The sequence below is a fragment of the Aquarana catesbeiana genome, linkage group LG02 (genome assembly GCF_042186555.1).
Source record: "Aquarana catesbeiana isolate 2022-GZ linkage group LG02, ASM4218655v1, whole genome shotgun sequence".
Lineage (NCBI taxonomy): Eukaryota > Metazoa > Chordata > Amphibia > Anura > Ranidae > Aquarana > Aquarana catesbeiana.
In genome coordinates, this window is record NC_133325.1 from 705284453 (window position 1) to 705309331 (window position 24879).

The 24879-nt window shown below is 41.6% G+C and overlaps 1 protein-coding gene across 2 annotated transcripts in view; it reads left to right on the forward strand.

Annotated features, from left to right (window-relative positions):
- The window catches only part of FANCB (FA complementation group B), a 110222-nt gene that overhangs the window by 30138 nt on the left and 55205 nt on the right, over positions 1-24879 (forward strand). For both annotated transcript variants that reach the window (XM_073616948.1, XM_073616947.1), the window contains exon 3: positions 1504-1659. In XM_073616948.1, coding sequence (XP_073473049.1) covers positions 1504-1659 — 156 coding nt within the window. The remainder of the gene's footprint in view (positions 1-1503; positions 1660-24879) is intronic.

Sequence of the window (24879 nt, forward strand, 5' to 3'; positions counted from 1 at the left end):
GCCCAGCGTGGCCCAGAAGAGCTTGGTATGCAGAAATAGTAAAGATGGCAGTAGGTCCCCCGTGGACCCTACCGTCACGTCCAGACCTGCTATCCCAAGGTCCAGTGTTCCATCCTGCCTTACAAACGCTAAATTTGAAGGTCTGGCTATTGAAACCCACGTTCTGAAGAATCGTGGGCTTTCAGTTCCTGTGATTTGTATCTTAATCAATGCAAGAAAGCCAGCTTCCAGAATGATTTATCATAAGAGTCTGGAAAGCTTAGATCTCCTAGTGTGTATCCAGGGCTTGGCATCCCAGAAAATATGTCATAAGTAGAATTCTTGACTTTCTACAAATGGGATTAGAAATGAAGCTGGCCTTGAGTACCGTCAGGGGCCAGGTCTCGGCCTTGTCAGTATTTTTTCAACGCTTGCTTCGCATTCTTTAGTCCAAAGCATTTATGCAGGAGGTAACGCATCCTAATCCTCCGGTTAGGGCGCCCCTAAACCCCTGGGACTTGAATTTGGTTCTGTCAGTTTTACCTTTTGAACCAATTCGTCAAATTCCCTTGGTCTTGTTGACAAGAAAGTTAATTTTTTCTGGTAGCCATTTCTTCTACTAGAAGAGTATCAGAGCAGCTCTTTCCTGTAAAGAGCCTTATTTAATCATACTTAAGGATAGAGTGGTATTGCGCCCTCATCCTAGCTTTCTACCGAAGGTGGTTTCAGATTTTCATCTAAACCAAGATATTGTTCTACCTTTCTTTTTTCCAGATCCTTCTTCTACGGAAGAAAGGTCACTACATTCTTTGGATGTAGTAAGAGCAGTCAAGGCCTATCTGGAACCAACTGCTCAAATTTGCAAAAACGGATGTTTTCTGCATACTGCCAGAAGGTCCCAATAGAGGACAGGCTACCATTTCAAAATGGATTCGACAGATGATTATTTGTTGTGTGGTCCCCTCCCCTCAAATAGCATTGCTCTGGGACATCCCATCAGTAATTACTGAGGCTCTGTTTTCCATGATGTACGAGAAAGAAAATAGGATTTTTTATAACAGCTTACCTGTAAAATCATTTTCTTTTGATGTACATCATGGGACACAGAGGTCCCGCCCCTCTTCTAATACACTTATATTGCTTTGCTACAAAACTGAGGTATCCCCAGGAAGGGGAGGGGTTATATAGGGGGTTGAACTTCCTGTCTAGGGTGTGGCCAGTGTCCAATCACCTAGTGATACCCTATAACCCATCAGTAATTACTGAGGCTCTGTGTCCCGTGATGTACATCAAAAGAAAAGGATTTTACAGGTAAGCTGTTATAAAAAATCCTATTTTTTTAACGTACAATATTATATACACAGTTCACACAGCCGCTTGAGAGTGGTGTTGCTTTGTGTTGCTCTATGTTTCTAAAATACATGATTCAATTAAAAGTATATGGGTAAGTGCAGTTTGTATGTATGACCAGCTTTACTGAGATACACAGACAGAAAGGAAAAACTGCATATGTTTGATTCACAGATAACTGCAACATGGCAGCACGTTGGAAGAACATTGGTAGATGATTTTGTCGGCAGTGGATCTGATCAGATTCTGCTACTGTTCGAAGATGATCCATTAAGTCCTGCTGGCCAACAGGCGTTCAGGCTAACAGACAGTGCTGAAATTAGCTATCCTGTAAGTACAAAACGAAGGTTTTTGGGTTTAACTCTGTTTCACAATATTGTGGTGTATTTCTTAGAAAATTATAAAGTCGCTTGTTTCAAAACATTTAAAATTTTGGATAAGCTGAGAAAGAAAATTATAACCCCCGTCAGGTTTTTACTGCTATCTGGGGCTCTGTTGGAGAGATTTACTGTCACTTCCTGTTCTGCTAAAAAAAAAAAAAAAAAATTGACCAGACAATAGGTGAGGGGAACTCTCCAACAGCAACACAGACCGAAATAAAAGTTTTTGGCTTGACGTGCACTTTAAAAACTTTAAAATGTATCTGTGGTCAATATTTTAAATCTTATATTAATTTCTACGTTTGTTTTTAATTATCCCTGGCCTACTACTAATGATTGAAATGATCATGAAGTCTTTAAACTAATTTTTTGAAGAATCCCATATATTTACTTCATTGACTTCTGTGACACACCTTCCCTATATCCTGTGAATATGCACTGCTGTGTCACATATTTTACAAAGCCCACTGCCTGGGTTAAAGGTGCTGAGAGGAGGAGTTTCAGAAGGCACAGTCAGTACCGGAAACACACCACATATGACATCACCATTGTTTGCAGACAACAAAGTACCATGGGATATTTGTTCCTAGGTAATAATAGTAAACCACACGAATGAGCAGAAGAGAGGGTACAAAGCATGCTGAGAATCCAAGAAGTTGTAGAAAGAGATGCCAACAGACAGGCAATACTTACACCATAAAAGGAGATTTATTTCAAGTACTGTAAAATTTTACTAGATTGTCAAAACTAGCTATTGTTTGTATTGCTATTACAATGCCAATGTTATAAAAGTGTATGCTGTGAATTTAGATCTCCTCTCCACTGATCCCTAGCCCTGCCCCACCCAACTTCCAGATATCCCTGGTGGTGATGGATGACCCCACTAACTGATTGGGGGGATCAGAAGGTGTGAAAGAATGAAGCTAAAGTAGAATTCCACTGGGGGAGTTGAGATATATCATAATTTAATAATTTCCAGCCCCTAGGATGTACCTGCAACTGTAGCCATGATCCAGGTATCAATTTATGTGGCCGGCGACTGGCTTTTAGGTAAAAAGAGATCTGCATGGCTCTTCAGCCGCCCGATCACTTTTGCAGGGAGTGGAAAGTGATATAGGTTAACTGCTTAAATCTGTACCTAATTACAGCTTTCATATGCATTTTTTCTGAAGGAAACCTCTGTTTCTCTAAAGTGGTTCTAAAGGCTGAAGGTATGCAGCTTCCTCTGTAGCCCCCAAAAGTTATCTGAGCTCGATCGCAGTCTAGTGATGTGCATTATGTGATGTGATGTCAATCACAGTCATTGAGGAGGGAGCAAGGGGCAGGGCCAAACCTCGTCCTGTGTGTCTTATGGACACACACAGGTGGCTCAGTAGCGAGCATGCATAGGTATCCCCATAGCAAGCAGCTTGCTATGGGGGCACTCGGAGAAGAGGAGGAGTCAGGAGTGCCATCAGGGGGATCTGTGAAGAGGATCGGGGCTGCTCTGTGTAAAACCATTGCACAGAGCAGGTAAGTATAACGTTTGTTTTCTTAATGCTACTTTTAATATCACTTTAATTGTTTATCACATGCTATTTTTGTTTTGTTAGTTACTCAGGCTTGTGTTTTAAATTCTTTTTTATTCAATTTAGGAAAAAACAATTACTATACATAAAACATTACTTTAAAAAAGCCAATACAATAGTCTTCAAATAGACTAACATCTCAAACATGACACAACATAAATACACTAACAAACATTTGTAAAGGTGTATCTCTTAGGATCCCATCAAAATGGCTAAATGTATCGAGTTTCTTCCCAATGGAGGCAGCAAGAGATAGTGCAAGAGGAGGGGGGCCCCACATTCAGATACAAAAATTTCACAAAAAAAGGGAATAGGGAAAAAATCTCAAAGTTCTAATCCTTGCTCCCCCAATCTCCCACTCCCCAGCCCACTTGTCCTCCCCTTTCATCATCCCCTAACTCCCTGCGTTTGTGACGTAACAACATCAACAAGAAAAATTAAAACTTTTTGTGCCATATAAACCATGTGTGATCATTTAGAAGGGAGAAACTTGGGAAATAGACTCCTCCCCGGTTCTACCTCCCTCTCTCGTGATGACCCAATATGGCCCAATTTGGGCATTCTCAACCTGTGCGGCCCTTCTTTCCCTCCCCCCTCTATGAAAACTGTGGTAGAAACCAGCTGTGATAATTTAGGGGGCAAAAACTTGGAAGGATTGTACCTCCCTGGTCCCACCCTTACCTTCCTATACCATTCCCATACCCATCCCCTCCTCCAATACATTTTCGTTACCCACATATCCTATGTAAATCAAAGACTGTTTAAACCCGAACCAACTTTTCCAAATTCCATAGAATTTCGAATAAGAATATTTTTGTCAATTTATCAACTCTTCCATTAGTCTTGTTCTGTCTACCTCTCTAAACCATTCCAACATAGTTTGTATTTTCTTTGATTTCCAATATTTGGGGATCAATACCTTTGCTGCATTCAGCAAAAATGGAATCATAGACTTTTTGTATTTTTTCCTTGTCTCGTAGCATAAAATAAGCATTGCTGGGGTCTTGCCCAAATTCAGACTTACTAATCATCTTAATTATATTTAAGACTTTTTCCAGTATAGCTGAATCATTGGGCAATGCCACCAAACATGGGCATGCCTTCCCTTGCCCTCACATTCTCTCCAACAATCCGATGGCAGTGTTGAATTGATCTTATGTAATTTGGCTGGGACATAATACCACCTGGTTAACAGTTTGTAATTCATTTATTTTATCCTCATGTCTATTGAGGTAGAATGTAGATAATCTATAACTTTATGCTTTATTGCTTCAGGGATACGGTACGTAGATTTAATTTGTGCTCCCATCCATTCAAGAGACAAACAGGCTCAGGGTCTGTGGGATGAGATTAACATTTTATATAAATTAGAAATGCCATGTCTAGTCATCTCCCCGTGGTCTATGAGCCTCTCCAATGGATTGAGCTTGCAGATTGAGCAAAGAGGTTTTGGCAAATAATCCATGAAATGCTGGAGTTGTCGATATCTCAAGGCATCCCATGGTGAGGGGCCATACTTCTCAATTTTGATCATGAGCAAAAGACATTCCCATTCAAAACATCCCTTAATCTCAGACACTTTGAGGTTGTCCAATATAAATAGGACTTATTCTCTTTCCCCAGCAGAAATAGTTTATAGCATTAAGGGACTATTATACTACCATTTCATATTTTTATAGATGTTGTCCCAGGCTCTTAGGCTGCTTTCACACTGAGGAGCTTTACAGGTGCTATAGCGCTAAAAATAGCCCCTGTAAAGAGCCTCTCCTCTCACTCCAGTGTGAAAGCCCAAGTGCTTTCACACTGGAGCGGTGCGCTTGCAGGATGGTAAAAAAAGTCCTGCAAGCAGTATCTTTGCAGCACTGTAGGAGCGATGTACACACCGCTCCTAAAGCGTCCCGCTAGCGGCCCGAATAGCGCCGCTAAAACGACGTTAAAGTGCCACTAAAAATAGCGGCGCTTTACCCCAATGCCCCCGTGTGAAAGTAGCCTCAAATGGTCTGTCCCAAGGGTGATTCGCTTAAAATACCCCCTAATTGTACCCAGTTTTTAAAAGGGGCACTATGCGTCCAATCAACTATTGCCAGGACTGCCGCTTTGTGATAATTCTCAAAGTCTGGTATTGACAATCACCCAGATAACTTAGGTCTAACAAGCATTTTGTATGCAACAAGAAGGCCTCTATGTTTACAGATAAATCTCTTTAACAGTACTTTAACCACTTGAGCCCCGGACCATTATGCTGCCTAAGGACCAGAGGTCTTTTTCCAATTTGGCACTGCGTCGCTTTAACTGCTAATTGCGCGGTCATGCAATGCTGTACCCAAACGAAATTTGCGTCCTTTTCTTCCCACAAATAGAGCTTTCTTTTGATGGTATTTGATCACCTCTGTGGTTTTTATTTTTTGCGCTATAAACGGAAAAAGACCGAACATTTTGAAAAAAAATGATATTTTCTACTTTTTGTTATAAAAAAAATCCAATAAACTCAATTTTAGTCATACATTTAGGCCAAAATTTATTCGGCCACATGTCTTTGGTAAAAAAAATGTCAATAAGCGTATATTTATTGGTTTGCGCAAAAGTTATAGCGTCTACAAACTAGGGTACATTTTCTGGAATTTACACAGCTTTTAGTTTATGACTGCCTATGTCATTTCTTGAGGTGCTAAAATGGCAGGGCAGTACAAAACCCCCCCAAATGACCCCATTTTGGAAAGTAGACACCCCAAGGAAATTGCTGAGAGGCATGTTGAACCCATTGAATATTTATTTTTTTTGTCCCAAGTGATTGAATAATGACAAAAAAAAAAAAAATATTTACAAAAAGTTGTCACTAAATGATATATTGCTCACACAGGCCATGGGCCTATGTGGAATTGCACCCCAAAATACATTCAGCTGCTTCTCCTGAGTACGGGAATACCACATGTGTGGGACTTTTTGGGAGCCTAGCCGAGTACGGGACCCCGAAAACCAATCACCGCCTTCAGGATTTCTTAGGGTGTAAATTTTTTATTTCACTCTTCACTACCTATCACAGTTTCGGAGGCCATGGAATGCCCAGGTGGCACAAACCCCCCCCAAATGACCCCATTTTGGAAAGTAGACACCCCAAGCTATTTGCTGAGAGGCATATTGAGTCCATGGAAATATTTTATATTTTGACACAAGTTGGGGGAAAGTGACACTTTTTTTTTTTTTTTTTTGCACAAAGTTGTCACTAAATGATATATTGCTCACACAGGCCATGGGCATATGTGGAATTGCACCCCAAAATACATTTAGCTGCTTCTCCTGAGTATGGGGATACCACATGTGTGGGACTTTTTGGGAGCCTAGCCGCGTACGGGGCCCCGAAAACCAATCACCGCCTTCAGCGTTTTTAAGGGCGTGAATTTTTGATTTTACTCTTCACTGACTATCACCGTTTCGGAGGCCATGGAATGCCCAGGTGGCACAAAACCCCCCAAATGACCCCATTTTGGAAAGTAGACACCCCAAGCTATTTGCTGAGAGGCATGGTGAGTATTTTGCAGCTCTCATTTGTTTTTGAAAATGAAGAAAGACAAGAAAAAATTTTTTTTTTTTCTTTTTTCAATTTTCAAAACTTTGTGACAAAAAGTGAGGTCTGCAAAATACTCACTATACCTCTCAGCAAATAGCTTGGGGTGTCTACTTTCCAAAATGGGGTCATTTGGGGGGGTTTTGTGCCACCTGGGCATTCCATGGCCTCCGAAACTGTGATAGGCAGTGAAGAGTGAAATCAAAAATTCACGCCCTTAGAAAGCCTGAAGGCGGTGCTTGGTTTTCGGGGTCCCGTACGCAACTAGGCTCCCAAAAAGTCCCACACATGTGGTATCCCCATACTCAGGAGAAGCAACAGAATGTATTTTGGGGTGTAATTTCACATATTCCCATGGCATGTTTGAGCAATATATCATTTAGTGAAAAAAAATTTGTCTCTTTCCCGCAACTTGTGTCGCAATATAAAATATTCCATGGACTCGACATGCCTCTCAGCAAATAGCTTGGGGTGTCTACTTTCCAAAATGGGGTCATTTGGGGGGGTTTTGAACTGTCCTGGCATTTTATGCACAACATTTAGAAGCTTATGTCACACATCACCCACTCTTCTAACCACTTGAAGACAAAGCCCTTTCTGACACTTTTTGATTACATGAAAAAGTTTTTTTTTTTTTGCAAGAAAATTACTTTGAACCCCCAAACATTATATATTTTTTTAAAGCAAATGCCCTACAGATTAAAATGGTGGGTGTTTCATTATTTTTTTCACACAGTATTTGCGCAGCGATTTTTCAAACGCATTTTTTGGGGAAAAAACACACTTTTTAAAATTTTAATGCACTAAAACACACTATATTGCCCAAATGTTTGATGAAATAAAAAAGATGATCTTAGGCCGAGTACATGGATACCAAACATGACATGCTTTACAATTGCGCACAAACGTGCAGTGGCAACAAAATAAATACATTTTTAAAAGCCTTTAAAAGCCTTTACAGGTTACCACTTTAGATTTACAGAGGAGGTCTACTGCTAAAATTACTGCCCTCGATCTGACCTTCGCGGTGATACCTCACATGCATGGTGCAATTGCTGTTTACGTTTGACGACAGACCGCCGCTTGCGTTCGCCTTAGCGCAAGAGCAGGGGGCGACAGGGGTGCTTTTTTTTTTTTTTTTTTTTTTTTCTTTATTTTTTTTTTGCTTTTTTATTTTATTTTTAAACTGTTCCTTTCATTTTTTTTTTTTTTTTTATAATTTTTATTGTTATCTCAGGGAATGTAAATATCCCCTATGATAGCAATAGGTAGTCACAGGTACTCTTTTTTGAAAAAATTGGGGTCTATTAGACCCTAGATCTCTCCTCTGCCCTCAAAGCATCTGACCACACCAAGATCGGTGTGATAAAATGCTTCCCCAATTTCCCAATGGCGCTATTTACATCCGGCGAAATCTAAGTCATAAAATGCTCGTAGCTTCCGGTTTCTTAGGCCATAGAGATGTTTGGAGCCACTCTGGTCTCTGATCAGCTCTATTGTCAGCTGGCTGAATCACCGGCTGCATTCTCAGGTTCCCTGTTGAGACAGGAGAGCCAGAGAAAAACACGGAAGACGGTGGGGGGGGGGGCATTCCCTCCCACGGCTTGTAAAGGCAGTCTAGAGGCTAATTAGCCACTAGGATTGCTTTTACATGAAAGCCGACCGCTGGCTGAAAAGAATGATACCAAGATGATACCTAAACCTGCAGGCATCATTCTGGTAAAACCACTCAAAGTCGTGAATGGCGTACCTGAAGACAAAAAAATGGTTAACAATAAAGCACAGTAAACGGTAAAGTATAAAAAATTGCATACCTGAAAAACAAACATGATAAAACATAATAACAATAAAACATTGCAGAATAGAATACAGTAAAAAAGAGCAGAACAATAGAGAGAGAGAGAACAATAAAACGACAACAATTTTTTTTTATTTTATATATTTTTTTTTTTTTTTTTTACACTTTTTTTGTAACTAACTTTTATAACTGTAACCGGTTCCAGGTTCGGGTCTCTCAAAATGCGATGGCATCTTGGGAGACCCTCTGAAAGTGTGCCTAGTCTGTGCAATGCTGTACCCTACGCTAATACTCAACTAGTGCATGGTAGCGTTCAAAACATTCACCAATGCAAAGACCAGGATTGTCAGGACAGGAGGGACAATAATAGCGGGTTTCACGCCTATATCCGCGCTTGCTGCAGACATGACATCTTTTTTGGGGGGTTCGTTGGGTAGGGGTACTCGGGAGGACATAAAGAAAATGCCTCTCATGCAGCCGACTGCATTTGGTTGGGGATGTGAATGGGGGAAGTACGGGCGCTGCAGAAGTGGTGGGTTCCCAATTAGGATTGGCGAATGCAGCAGGAAGGGCATTATGGGCACGACGGGCCTGTGTTTGTCTTCTTGGTGGCAGCGGGACACTACTTGTGCTTGCCACCTCACCAGCTTGAACTGCACTTATGGGACTCGCCACGTCACCAAGTGTTACTGCAGTGCTGGTTTGACTACGACCGGGGTGTATTAGGCCGCTGGTGCTTGCCAGTTCAATAAAAAGCTTCCAAAACAACTGTTAGCGATCGCAGGGATCAGGCCTGACTCTGCGAACGCTGCAGTTATGCGTTTAGTGTTTTGTAAGTGACAGTGATCGATCGATACTGCACTTGGGTGGGCTGGGCCGGGCGGAGGGGCAAAACGCAGGTGCTAGCAGGTATCTGGGCTGATCCCGCTAACACTGCGTTTTTGGGAACCCTAAACTGCTGGGGACGCTAGTATAGATCTGATCGGATCAGATATTGATCCGTTCAGATACTATACCACTAAGGGAGGCGTACGGCGCGTGCGTGGGTGTTAGCGGTACTGGCGCTAACCTGATGCTGCCTGGGGCTGGTGCTTGCCAGTTCACCAAAATGCTACCAAAAAAACTGTTAGCGATCGCAGGGATCAGGCCTGACTCTGCGAACGCTGCAGTTATGCGTTTAGTGATTTGTAAGTGTCAGTGATCGATCGATACTGCACTTGGGTGGGCTGGGCTGAGCCGGGCGGAGGGGCAAAACGCAGGTGCTAGCAGGTATCTGGGCTGATCCCGCTAACACTGCGTTTTTGGGAACCCTAAACTGCTGGGGACGCTAGTATAGATCTGATCGGATCAGATATTGATCCGTTCAGATACTATACCACTAAGGGAGGCGTATGCCGCGTGCGTGGGTGTTAGCGGTACTGGCGCTAATCTGACGGTGCCTGGGGCGACGCATATCACCGCCGGGCGATCGGGGGGCTAAACTTTTATTCGGTAATAAACGGCGGGTGCCCTGACACTATACAAAATAAACGAACTAACCAGCGTCACCCGTAACGGTTATACGGTGATCAGTGGTGAAAGGGTTAACTAGGGGGCAATCAAGGGGTTAAAACATTTATTAGGTAGTATATGGGGGTCCCTGTCGCTATAAAACGCTGACGGCAAACCTAAATATTTACCTCACTAACTAGCGTCACCAGCGACACTAATACAGCGTTTAGAAAAATGATCGCTTAGTGACACTGGCGACAGGGGGTGATCAAGGGGTTAAAACTTTATTGGGGGGGTTAGGGGGGTATCCTAGACCTAAAGGGGGCTAATACTCACTGTCCCAACACTGTAACTGTCACAAACTGGCACCAATGCAGTAATCAGAAAAAAAAAAAAAAAAAAACTGCTGGTGTCAGTTTGTGACAGGGAGGGGGGGGGGTGATCGGGGGGGATCGGGGTGTTTTGTGTGCCTGGCATGTTCTACTGTGTGTGTAGTGTTGTGCACTCACAGTGAAGTCTTCTCTCCTCGGCGCTGCAACGGAAAATACCGAGCCGAGGAGAGATGACATCATTTCCTTTGCTGCTGTTTAGCATACAGCAGCAAAGGAAGTGATCTGATTGGCCGGCGGCGATCGCGAGGGGGGGCCACGAACGGATGGCCTCCCCCTCACCTCCGATCGCCAGGGGACAAAACAGGACCGCCTCGGGCACCGGGGGGGGGTCCGATCGGACCCCCCACCCGCGGGAGGCAAATCACGTACATGTACGTGATTTTGCCTGCCCGTGCCACCTTGCCGACGTACATCGGCGTGAGGCGGTCCTTAAGTGGTTAACAGTACTCTAATGCCCCGTACACACGATCGGATTTTCCAACGGAAAATGTTCTATGGGAGCTTGTTGTCGGAAATTCCGACCGTGTGTAGGCTCCCTCGGACATTTTCCATCGAAATTTCTGTCACACAAAATTTAAGATCTGGATGTCAAATTTTCCGACAACAAAATCCATTATCCTGCCCAGCCAGGAATGCCTACTGGCAGCATAACCATTTAAATCCAGCTTGATTTTATTTAGGAGATGTAAATAATTATCCTGAAATAAATCCTTTTCTGACGCAGATAAGTTTATGGCTAGATAGTTCAAGCCCTTCTGTTTCCATTTAAAAAAGTACAGGGGTTTAAGGGTCCTACTCTCCCCTAACGGGACAAAGATGCTTAATATTTCAGACTTCTCTTCATTGACCTTTTAAGTTTGAGATCTCCCCATATCTTTTCAGTTCCATTAAAATATTAGGCAGTGTCCATCTTGGATTAGATACTTAGAACATAATATCATCTGTAAATGCAGATACCTTATGTTCTTGCCCAGCTATTTGTATGCCCTGGATGTCTTGATTTGCCCTGATCATCGCAAGGAGGGGTTCTAGAGATAGCACGAACAACAATGAAGAGAGTGGGCATCCCTGTCGAGTTGTAAATGGTCGCAATGGGGTCCGATTTACTCGTACTTGAGCTTCTGGTCTGGATTATAATGCCTCTATCAATTTATTTAGTCAGGCTTGTGACAATTTTACTTTTACAAATGGCCCCTGAGTTCTATAATATTTTGGGCATCTTGGATGGGTATACTTTTGGGATGCCATTTCCTTCTAAAGAACATAGCCTTGGTTTATCACAATATCACATTACCTTTCCACCACTTAGTTTAACAGATTTGCCTGTGGGCAGGGTATATTGCACAGCGTTCTGTAGATAGTGTCTCCACAGTAAGCATTATCCTCTGCAGTAACTGCTGCTGTCATGTATCTAGTGTAGTGTGAAAGACAAACATGGAAACAATGTGCAGGATTGGTAGATAATGGGTACGGTTACAACACGTGTAGTAAAGTAAGCGTTTAGTTCAACAGCCAATGTAAATATTACATAAGGTGAAATGTCCCTCTCTAAGAAGAAAAGAAAGTGGTATATATTACTGAAAAAAAGAAAAATAGAGATCAAAGATACCAATATAATTTTTTGTCTGCTTCTGTTAATGCTTAATAAAAGCTTGAATGGAAAATTCTGTACAAAGTATTAAGAATGTTTTTATTATCTTGGTGTTAGATTAGAAGAAAGATCATGTTCATGAGAACAGCAATCTTATAATGAATGGCTCTCATTTACAATCAGTCTTTCCATAGCTAAACCTGCAACATACTTAACCACTTCAGCGGAAGTTTTACCCCCTTCATGACCAGGCCATTTTTTGCGATACGGCACAGCGTTACTTTAACTGACAAGTGCGCGATCGTGTGACACTGTACCCAAACAAAATTTATGTCCTCCTTTTCCTACAAATAGAGCTTTCTTTTGGTGGTATTTGATCACCTCTGCAGTTTTTATTTTTTGCGCTTTTAACAAAAAAAAATTTTTTGGAAAATTTTGAAAGAAAACAATATTTTTTACATTCTGTTATAAAACAAATCCAATAAAAAAATGTAAAAAATCTAATTTCTTTATACATTTAGGCCAGCATGTATTCCGCTACATATCTTTGGTAACAAAAATCCCAATAAGTATATTGATTGGTTTGCTCAAAAGTTATAGCGCCTACAAACTATGGGATATTTTTACTTATTTATTTATTTTACTAATAATGGCGACGATCAGCGACTTATAGTGGGGCTGCGATATTGCGGCAGACATTCGGGACACTAACTGACACTTTTTGGGGACCAGTGACACCAATACAGTGATCAGTGCTAAGAAAAATATATGCACTGTTATGCCGTTTACACACAACCGGACTTTCCGTCAGAGTAGACTCTGACGGTCTTTCCGCTGAAACAGACTTGCCTACACACGATCACACCAAAGTCCCTTCGTTTAGAACGCAATGACATACGACAGGACTAGAAAAAGTAAGTTCAATAGCCAGTAACCAATAGCTGCCCTTGCGTTGTTTTTGGTCCGTCGGAATAGCATACAGATGAACGGTTTTCCCAATAGGAATTGAGTTCGTCAGAAAGATTTGAAACATGTTCTATTTCTAGGTCCGTCAGAATTTTAGAAAGAAAAAGTCAGATGAAGCCCACACACAGTCGGAATGTCAGACAGAATGATTCCGTCGGACCTTTTCTGACGGAAAGTCCGGTCGTGTGTGCACGGCATTACAAATTATACTGGCTGGGAAGGGGTTAACATCAGGGGCGATCAAAGGGTCAAATGTGTGCCTGACATGGGCTTTACTACTGTGGTGGAGGTGTTTGTACTAGAAGGCATGGATCGGTTCCTCTGCTTAGTAGAGACATAGGATCCATATCTTGATCCATATCTTGTTGGCGAGTCCGCCGTATCCGCCATTCAGCTCCCACTATGTCTAATCACAGTAGTAGCGGGCCGTTGGTGGTGCACACGTGCCCCAAACCCTGAAGTGCTGGATCACGTGATCCAGCGCAGGAGAGCTGCCTTCCCATCATATATGTACAATATACGATTGGCAAGCGGTTAAAATAGGTGCCCTTCTGGACCCTCAAAGCCCAGGGGGCACAATCATACAAATACTGACTTTAGTGTATGTAAACCATATGTTGAATACTAAAACTGTAATTAATTCCAGTTTACTAGCACAAGTAGAATCATGAATCCAAAAGGTACATAAGGTTGTTCTGGTGTATGCCTGAAGAAGGTTGGGATTGAAGCTCGGTTCACATTGGTGCAAATCCACTGCGGGTTCCCACATCACACCGACTCGCAGGCTGTTCACACTGCCTTATGTGAACCGCTGGGAGTGTCAATACAAAGTTAATGACACCCCCAGATCGGTTCGCATATCGCAGTCAATTCAGACATGAATTGGATCGCATGGGTGTTCACACCCATGCGATCCGATTCTGGTGCAGACCAAAAATAGGGTCCTGCGTGACTTTGGTTTGAATGCAATGCAAATTCAGCCATACAACCATAAAATCTGTATGGCTGCATTTGCACCGCACAGACATTTCGTGTGATTTGCACAGCAGTACGGTGCGAATCACATGCGATCTCGCACAGCGCACCAGTGTGAACCCAGCCTTAGGGATGGTCCTGTGTGTCTTCATTTTGTATTCACCACCAAGGGGTGGCATCCATTAGTGTTGACAGTTCTCCACTTTACCGATATATATCTATATGTATATCTTTCTCTTTTTTTTTTTTTACACTATTATTTTATTTTGGTTTTACGAAAATAAAGTTCTACATGATGATGAAGATATCCGATCATCTCTTACCATCTACTTGTCCTACAACACATATGCGTAAAAGTACCTCAGCGGGAAATTTTCCTCCAAATAGTTCAGAAAGCTAGGACTGCAATAATCGGATTCCCGATGAGGTCTTTACCCCCACACCCCCTTCCCCCAAAAGTGAAAATGATCCACGCTAGTGGTATGCATTGGGATAGAAATATTCTCTACATGTTTCAACTCTGGTTGCCAATCAGCAATGGTTTTGAGTAAAGGTATCAATGTGAGTGCAGACACATCTTGTCAAATCATCTGATTCAACTTTTTGATCTGCAAAGACCACCTAACATTAGATTATAGGGCAGTTATTCCTGTTTATCCATTCTCTGTTTCCCCATTTTTTCATTTTTTTGTGAATCCAATTGGAGATTGCTCCACATAATTGCTTTTTGCATTGGTGAGCTGTAGCCAGTCTGAATGTTCTTTGTGTTTTGTTGCTATCCTCGTGTGTTAAAAGGAGGGAAAATTGCAGAAAACCACTTTGTGACCAAACTTCAGGAGATCTACCTTTGGACTAGTAAGGTGTATGGTCTTTCCATAAGTGACCAGGAGTGTCTGGTAACACAATGATACAGTTTGTTGTAAAAGTAAAGCCTTTAACATTGAGTAATGGATTTCCTTTGTGAGAACAAGTTAGCGTTCAAAAATTTGAATAGTACTGTGGTACAGATGCTATGTTCTGTTTATTCCAGATTATCTCAAAATGGACACTGCCATTATTGTCCTGTTGAGCATATCATTCACATAGAAATGAAATGAAAAATAATAATAAATTAGGTTAAATAGTAATCAAGCATTTTGTAAGGAGTTTGTCCAATCCAATGTTAACTTACCCAGCAAAGTGACCTGGAAGTCTCTGTATGACAAATATACAGTAGTTACAACTGGAGACTGCAAAAATATGAACTCTCCCCAGAGAAAAATGTGGAGTCAAAAATATAAGACTGTTTATTTTCTTGGCCCTAATATTTCATCACCTGAGCGAGTTCGTATGTAGAATTGTGATCCAACTGAATTTGTTTTTAAAGAGAAGTTTGCAGTGTGAAATTGGAAATTTGTAGAATGATCTTGATAAGCCCCATATGCTACAAAAAATGATATCTAATATGTTATGAGTCTAATTGAACCGCAGAAGACATATTATCACAAATCAGTCATATATTTAAACATTTTAACAGCAATTTTGATGTTTCTGAGTTAAACATTAATCATGAACACTAAAATAATTTCCATGCAATTGAACATGGAATTTACTTATTTCTTGCAATATGATTTATGTCTTACAGGTATTGAGGCTTCATCTTAGATATTTTTTTCTTTTTACATTCTTTTTATCTCTTCCTTTCCACAATTACCAGTCAGAAGTTGGACAAAAATCATTATTTATACATACAATTCCCATAAAACAATTATGGGGTATCTGTACTACACCTTGATATTTAAATGATTCCATTTAAAGTTACAATACACTCTGGTTAAAAAAAAATATTCTATTCAAATACGTATTCTTAAAAAAGTACCTTCTTTTGCCCTCAGCCTCCCTCCGCTCAAAATTTTTTTTCATTTTTTTTTCTCCTGTAATCAAGCTTCCTGTTCAGAGGGTGGCTACACTTGTTCTCCATGGTTCCACTGTAAAGAGGAACGTAGCCACTCCCATGTTGGACTAGGGGCTATGGGATGTATAGTGTGCATAGAGCAGTGCATATGAATTGAGGTGGCAAAAGAGATGTATAGGAGTTTACAGAAGATGTTACAGAGAGGCACAAAAACATTAAGGAAAGGTTTCATGAAATATAGATTACAGGGCTATTAAGTAATGAATGTGTATGGGTTAATTTTGGAGAACCAGAATATTGTTTAGTGCAGGGCTCGACAAATCCCAGGTCGCCATGGAAGCTAGAAATTGCATCCTGGTGCCTGGGCTTTTATCAGCCTTCCGCATCCACTTCCCACTTGCCAGCCGTCACAGCGTGAGGAAAGGAAAGCCCACAACCGGCTATCCTGTAACAGGGGACATTTACACTTATAATCAGTGCAGCCCCATCAGTGCCAGTCAGTGACCATCTGTGCCGCCTTATCAATGCAGTCTCATCAGTGTCCATCAGTGCAGCCTCATAACCGCATATCCGTGAAGAGGAAAAATTACTTATTTGCAAAATTATAACTAGGGGTGCACTGAATGGAAATTTTGGTGCCGAAAATGAAGGATGCACTAAGCCGAAAACCAAAACTGATATAAAAAATGACAGTTTTTAAAAAATATTTATATTTTTATATATAATTGTATTATATTAAACTTTTTAATTAATATCATCAATTTAAATTAATATGAATTTATTGTTGGCCATTAAAGAGGTTGTAAACTCTCGTGTTTTTTCACCTTAATGCATCCTATGCATTAAGGTGAAAAAACACCTGGCAGTCACCGACCCCCCAGCCCCCCATTTTACTTACCTGAGCCCCTTCATCTCTTCGGCGGGGACACGCTGTCCCTCTCTCCACTGGGTCCCGGCTCTTGGATAGATTCATAGCAGCACAGCCATTGGCTCCCGCTGCTGTCAATCAAATCCAATGATGTGGGGGGAGGGGCCGAGTCCGGCATTCGTGTCTGGATGCAAATTCTGGACTCGGGAGCGCACCCGCAAGGTAACCCCCTCGGGAGAGCGCTTCTCCTACGGGGTTATCTGATGTGGGGAGGAGCCGCCGGGGGACCCCAGAAGGCGATGTTCGGGGGCCACTCTGGGCAAAACGAGGTGCACAGTGGAGGTAAGTATGACATGTTTGTTATTTAAAAAAAAACAAAAAAACGATCCTTTACAATCACTTTCATAGCGCCTTTAGTGCAAGAAAGGTCAAGAAAAATGCAGTCTGCAGTCTCTAACTATATCTTGTATCATGTCCTCAGTCTGTAACCATCTCTTGTATCGTGTCCTCAGTCTCTAACCATCTTTTGTATACTGTCCTCAGTCTCTAACCATCTCTTGTATCATGTCCTCAGTCTCTGACCATCTCTTGTATCAGGTCCTCAGTCTCTGATCATCTCTTGTATCCTGTCCTCAGTCTCTAACCATCTCTTGTATCCTGTCCTCAGTCTCTAACCATCTCTTGTATCATGTCCTCAGTCTCTAACCATCTCTTGTATCAGGTCCTCAGTCTCTAACCATCTCTTGTATCATGTCCTCAGTCTCTAACTATCTCTTGTATCATGTCTGCAATCCATTACTTAAACTTAAACACACTGCTAATAGTATTAGCAAAATTTTCATTCGGTGCACCTCTAGCAGACATGATATAGGAGATGGTCAGACTGCAAAATTGATACAAGAAATCAATGTAGCCTCACCAGTGTCCATCAAATGCAGCCTCACCAGTGCCCATCATATGCAGCCTACCTGTGTCCAGCAGCCTCACCAGTGCCCATCATATGCAGCCTGCCTGTGCCCATCAGCCTCACCAGTGCCCATCATATGCAGCCTGCCAGTGCCAGCAGCCTCACCACCAGCGGCCGTCATATGCAGCCTGTCAGTGCCCAGCAGCCTCACCACCAGTGCCCACCATATGCAGCCTACCTGTGCCCAGCAGCCTCACCAGTGCCTGTCATATGCAGCCTGCCAGTGCCCAGCAGCCTCAGCACCAGTGACCGTCATATGCAGCCTGCCAGTGCCCAGCAGCCTCACCATTGCCCGTCATATGCAGCCTGCCAGTGCCCAGTAGCCTCACCACCAGTGCCCGTCATATGCAGCTTGCCAGTGCCCAGCAGCCTCACCGCCAGTGCCCATCATATGCAGCCTGCCTGTGCCCTGTAGCCTCACCAGTGCCCGTCATATGCAGCCTGCTAGTGCCCGGGTCAGAGCGGCGATCTGTGTGCCCGGGCCGCCACTGGATCAGTGTGCCGTCTATCACAGGAGGAGGGACATTGTTACTGCGTGACGTCACCCGCCGGCCATTTTGGTGAGGTAGGGTATTTAGGGAGGGCTCTGGGGGAGATGGCTGCAGAAGGCAGGATTTCCATCACATTACATCATGTGATGACCTTTACAGGTACTTTAACCACTTACAGACCGGAAGATTTGGCTGCTCAATGACCAGGCCATTTTTTGCGATATGGCGCTGCTTCGCCTTAACTGAAAATTGCGCTGTCATGCGATGCTGTACCCAAACAAAATTGGCGTCCTTTTTTTCCCACAAATAGAGCTTTCTTTTGGTGGCATTTGATCACCTCTGCGGTTTTTATTTTTTGTGCTATAAACAAAAAAAGAGCGACAATTTTGAAAACAACTATTTTTTACTTTTTGCTATAATAAATACCCCCAACAATGTTTTTTAAAAAACAAATTTCTTCCTCAGTTTAGGCCAATATATATTCTTCTACATATTTTTGGTAAAAAAAAAATCGCAATAAGCGTATATTGATTGGCTTACGCAAAATATATAGCGTCTACAAACTATGGGAAAGATTTATGGCATTTTTATTATTATTATTATTTTTTTTTTTACTAGTAATGGTGGTGATCTGCAATTTTTAGCAGTATTGCAACATTGCGATGCAGTTTTTTAATGATGGTTTCATTTAGGGCTGAAACAACTAATCAATTAATCGACAACTAATCGATTATCAAAACAGTTGTCAACTATTTTGATAATCGCTTAATCGGCCAGCTGATTAGTCAGCCTGCATACAGAATGCATTATTTTTTTACATATCAAGAAATACAGTGCAGCACACATACAGCTCAGTACACCGTCCATACATGTCAGTAAGTGCCTGAGAACATGTGAATGTGTGAGGAGCAAAGCCTCATGGGACATGTAGTCCTGGGCAGGAAGTGAGTGGTTCTAAAGTCAGAAGTTTTTTACCTTGCTATAGGGGCACTGTATATTACACATTGCAGCTTGCTATTGGGGCACTCTGAGGGCAGGAGGAGCCAGAAGTGTCGGTGGGGGACCCCAGAAAAGGAGAGTCAGGGCTGTTTGTTGTTTAAAAAAAAATATCACTTTAAAGGCTGTGCAGAGAAGATCAGAATCTGAACCCAGAGGAGGAGGAGGCTGATAGACAGAAGGTGATGTAAGGCATTACAAATACATTTAAAGTGAACTTTTACCAGTATTGTGCATTATATTTAAAATGATCATATCCATAAAAATAAAAAGCACAGCAAAAAGCACTGGAGAAATGGATCAAAAGCAAACTGCATAGGTGTAAACAGAGCCTTATGCTGGCCATACACGTATCGATTTTCAGACCAGAATATTCATACGAAAAATCTTCGTACATTTGCTGGATGAAAGAATATCATTTGAAAATTTCACTTGCTTTTAACATTCAGTTTTAAAATGAATGTATATTTCTGAATGAAAACCAGCATATAATATATTAGTTATGTCTGAAAATCAGCAAAACAGTCTTCGGTTTTTTTTTCTTTATATAAGAAATTTGATCTCTGAGTCTGAGGACTGAGGAGGATTCAACCTTTACTACAGGGATATGCAATTAGCGGACCTCCAGCTGTTGCAGAGCTACAACTCACATGAGGCATAGCAAGTGACAGCCACAAGCAAGACACCAAGAGGCAGAGGCATGATGGGACTTGTAGTTTTGCAACAGCTGGAGGTCTGCTAATTGCATATCCCTGCTCTACTAGTATATACAGTATATCTGTTCTGTCTGTTTTCTCAGAGTGGATTAGAGATTTTACTCCCTAACCAAATAGTTGGTTATTTATATTTACCACTGCATAGAGATATTTGGGAAAAAATTGCCTTTTTTAACTTTACATATTAACTAAATTATACACCACACTTTTAAGGTTATTATCCGATTAATCGAAACAATAATCGACCAACTAATCGATTATGAAAATAATCGTTAGTTGCAGCCCTAGTTTCATTTATTAAGGCAAAAAAGCTGTCCAAACCTGCCTGGCTTTATGTGAAAAAGTAATTATCACACTAAACCTAATAACTGGTTGTGCCACCCTTGGCGGCAACAACTGCAGTCAAGCATTTGCGATTTGTTTTATCTTGTTTTAATTGTTTTAATTAATTGTTTTAATTCAGCCACATTGGAGGGTTTTCCAGTATGAACCGCCTGTGGAAGGTCATGATACAGCATCTCAATTGGATTTAAGTCCGGGTTTGACTAGGCCACTCCAAAACCTAAATTTTGCTTTGTTTGAACTTTTGGAGGTGGACTTGCTGTTGTGTTTCGGATCATTGTACTGCTGCATAACCCAAGTGTACTTGAGCATGAGGTCACAAACTGATGGCCGGACATTCTCCTTTAGAATTTTCTGGTAGAGCTCAGAATTCATGGTTCCATGAGTTATGGTAAGTCGTCCAGGTCCTGAAGCTGCAAAGCAGCCCCAGACCATCACGCTACCACCACCATGTCTGACTGTTAGAATGATGTTCTTGTTATGAAATGCTGGATTCGTTTTATGCCAGATGTAACGGGACGCACACCTTCCAAAAGTAAATTTTTGTCACACCAGTCCACAGAATATTTGCCGAAAAGTCTTGGGGATAATCAAAATGTTTTTTGGTAAATGTTAGATGAACCTTTGTGTTCTTTTTGGTCAGCAGTGGCTTTGGCCTTGGAACTCCCCCATGGATGCCATTTTTGCCTAGTCTTTCTTATTGTTGAATCATGAACACTGATCTTACCTGAGGCCTGCAGTTCTTTAGATGTTCTGTTAGATGTTCTGGGTTCTTTTCTGACCTCCTAGATGAGTCGTCGTCATGCTCTTGGAGTTATTTTTGTAGGCCAGCCACTCTTGGGAAGGTTCACCATTTTACCAAGTTATCTCCATTTGTGGATGGTTCACCGGAGTTCCTTCCGAAGCCTTAGAAATGGCTTTGAAACCCTTCCTAGACTGATACATGTACATTACTTTGTTTCTAATCTGTTTTTGAATTTTATAAGATTGTGGCATGATGTGTGGCTTTTTGTGATCTGTTGGTGTGCTTCACTTTGTCAGACAGCTTCTATTTATGTGATTTATTGATTCAACAGGTCTGGCAGGAGGTTGCTCAATACTAAAAAAACAAAAGCAATTAAACAGCCTAGGTGAAGGTTGGTAGAGAAACCAAGTCTATTGTGTATCAAATAAATCACTAGGAGTTTCTGGCAGGAAGACTGCCATAAGGCCTCAAGAGTCACATAATAGCCAACAAAACACAAAAATTGTGTGCCAGTAACTCGTTAGATAAGCACTGTAAAGCTCAGTATATGAGCAGATGCAGCATCCCAAATGTTTGCTGACTCACCTATAGAGGTGGTCCAGGTAACTCATATAAACGTATATCAGAAGTTGGGGTTGGAGACCCCCAGAAAATGAAGTTACGGGAGGACCATGCAGCTTAAACATGGGATTTTTATGACAAAAATAAGATTACAAAGACTAGGAAAAAATTCCCACCATCAGTTACATATTAAAAAGACAACGTTGTCTGAAATGTTTGCAGCTGCATCGCACGTAACACATACACTCACACATTACATACATAGCCTGAGGGTGACTAGCTGACCAGCCGGTAATAGGAATATAGCTATATGGTAAACAGTATGTAAATTATTTGGATTATTCATTTCTCCAGTCCAGCTGTAGTGTAAATTATACCCGGACTCCAAATGAGTATGTCAGACTGACTTCACTCACGATAGTGTAAGGAGTCCCATTCAAGGATTCATGAATGTGTGACTCAGTCAATATTACAGGTTGAAAACCCTAAGAACATCAAATGGCATTATCCAGGCAACAGATGAATCTGTTATCTTCACCCACAGTTGTAATATACCATACATAAAGTTCAGCACTATCTTTTCTGTGTGGCTCATAGGTGTCCCAAAGCCTCCCTCTTTAAAATGTTCCCAGCATTTTGTCTCCTGAGTATGGACTCCATTACCTTATATGGAAAGAGCTTCAATATGTTCTTAAGTGGCATAAAGGCTTTTCATTGAAGAAATTTGAATACAGACTCTACATGCACAGAGGAAAAGGTGCAAGGCAGGGAAGGATGGCTGTGTTGCAACAGACAGAACACACAGCTAAAGTCATTGGAGTGTTGCATTTTGGAAAATTCAATATGTATAAAAGTGCTGGGGTGCCTAGAAAAGAATAATGCAAAAGGTGACGATTTACAGACCTCCTCCTATCTCACTATAGGCTGCTGAACTTCACATTTAAGATTACCCTGTGCCAGTATTAGCCCTAAAACCAACCAATTCTTGTGCTAAAACAAAGAGTGCCAATATGCTGGCTCTGAAAATTACAATTGGAATTAAAATGCACACTTTTTCTTTCTTGAAGTTGCAGCTGTACAGATGGAAAATGTGCAGGAAATTATTTCTTTTTGGGAACCTAACCATAGCCCAAAGAAAAACATTTGTGAAACTAGAAGAGAAAAATGAAAAAACAGAGTGCTACTTCTTGAATGTGGTCCAGCTAAATAGAAAGTATTTAACTTTTGGGTTATACTGCTGCCTACAGGAGGATTGAATGCTGCCAAATAACAAATCTGTATGTAAGAATAAATCCTCCAACTACCAGCATGTCTCAGTTTTGATACTGAGTCCGAGGAGAATAGACATCTTTTCCTCCGCTTTTACTGTGTTTAACGGCTAGCTTGTTTTTTTTTTGTTTTTTTTTCTAGCATCTTTTTTCTTTGATATTTTTGTTCTTCAATCAAGACTCTTCTCTGCATAACTGCTGGAGCTTTCTGACTTTGATTTGGAGTACCACATCTAGATCTCGCTGAACTGGACTTTGCAGGGATAGCTTGGAAGTGACTGTCAAGCACTGGGTGCCATATAAGGTGCTTTTTAGGCTCAGTTCTAGCAAAAGTTAGCTACAGAACACAATCTAGAGCCACTGGCATTCTCTTAAGTATTTGCTGACAGCATCCACCAGGTAGAATGGTGCACGCAGTCTGCGCGCCATACGGTTTTGAGGATGCATCTCCCCACTGCTGCTACTGAATGCAAAGAGTCTTCAGTCTTCTACAGAACACATTCCAGAGCTACGGTCCCAGCGTATCTGATTATGGACACAAGGGAACTGTCCTGCTGTTCCGGATGCATCTGGGTTTCATTCTGCTAGGGGCTCAAGGGCTGCTTGCAGTGCAGACAACATCTGTAGTTTGGAATCATGTTCTCTCTGCTCTTAGTTTCTGTTCCATCTTCAGAGCACTTTTTGGCTTTACCACAGTCATAAAAGACTTTTTGACTCACGTTACCAAGTTATTCACTCTGATCGTAGAGGCCACAAAATTGCATTACCTTTGCTGCAAATTCTATATCTGATTTCCCCCATGGCCATAGTAGCATCAGAAGCAATGGCCACAGAAACACTCTGATTCTTTAGTCGCCCATTTCTTGATTGATGAATTTACCCCTGAGAAATTAAAGCGTACTGGTATTAATCTCAAATTAAATGAGATCGTTTCAGCTCTTATTGATTCAGTGTGCACCATTATAACACTAGAGGATTGTTGCTGCTGTTTTCAGTCTTAGGTCATCTAAAACTCACAATACTGCAAAGACTTTACCTTTGAAATTGCTTTTACGACTTTTTCTCTATAGACATCAGGACCATCCCGATAAGATCCCATTACATGCTTATTAGCATTGTATTCATAAGGGTTTTTGCTGTAGTGGTCTAGTTGCCCTGTGGATTTAGCAGTGTCACATCTTAAGAGGGCACTAGTTATGTAGAAAACTCACCTGCTTTTCTAGAGCTCTGATCTTGCTGGCAGGTTCTGCCCTTTATCTGACACTAGCTGTGACCTTACCTCGTCAAACCATGTTTGACTGGTCAAAAACCTTAAAAGAGATCTAACTACTGCTGCAGTTGATTCCTTGCTTATATAATTCACAAAGCAGGTGGCTGTAGCATTAAATTTCACCCTGTGACATTTGTTGGAAGCGTCCCATCTCATTTTTTGCCTGTGTCTCACCCTAGTGCATATGCGAAGGGCACTTACGTATCTAAGAAACAGACTGCAAAGTCTTTTTCCTCTCTGTCTGTTAAGAAATGTTCTCCACTCCCTTGACCTCCTATTTGAAACCCCGTCAGCCTGCAAGTCTTAGCACTTAGTCTGCCAAATCCTTCAACAAAACTTCCTCTGTTAAGAGTGAGGGATGTTTGTAAACCTTTGCAGACATTTGGGCATCTTGCATTTTGGATGCTTGGGTACAAGAGGTGGTATCCCATTACTTCAAACTGTAGTTTTGCTCCCTGCCCCTTTCCTCTATTTCTCACTTCAACCTTCCTGTTTTACTGCACAGGTTAGCAGATCTCCATGAAACCCTCTCTGTTCTCCTTGATCATGATGTCATTGTTCCAGTTTCTGTAGCAAAATGGTTTCATGAGTTTTACTCTATCCTGTTCACTTTCCAAGCCCAAAGGGGGCGTTCATTCCATTCTGAATCTGAAAGCTCTAAATTTCTTCATTTGAGTTTAAAAAGTCTTCAAAGTATCTGCCAAAT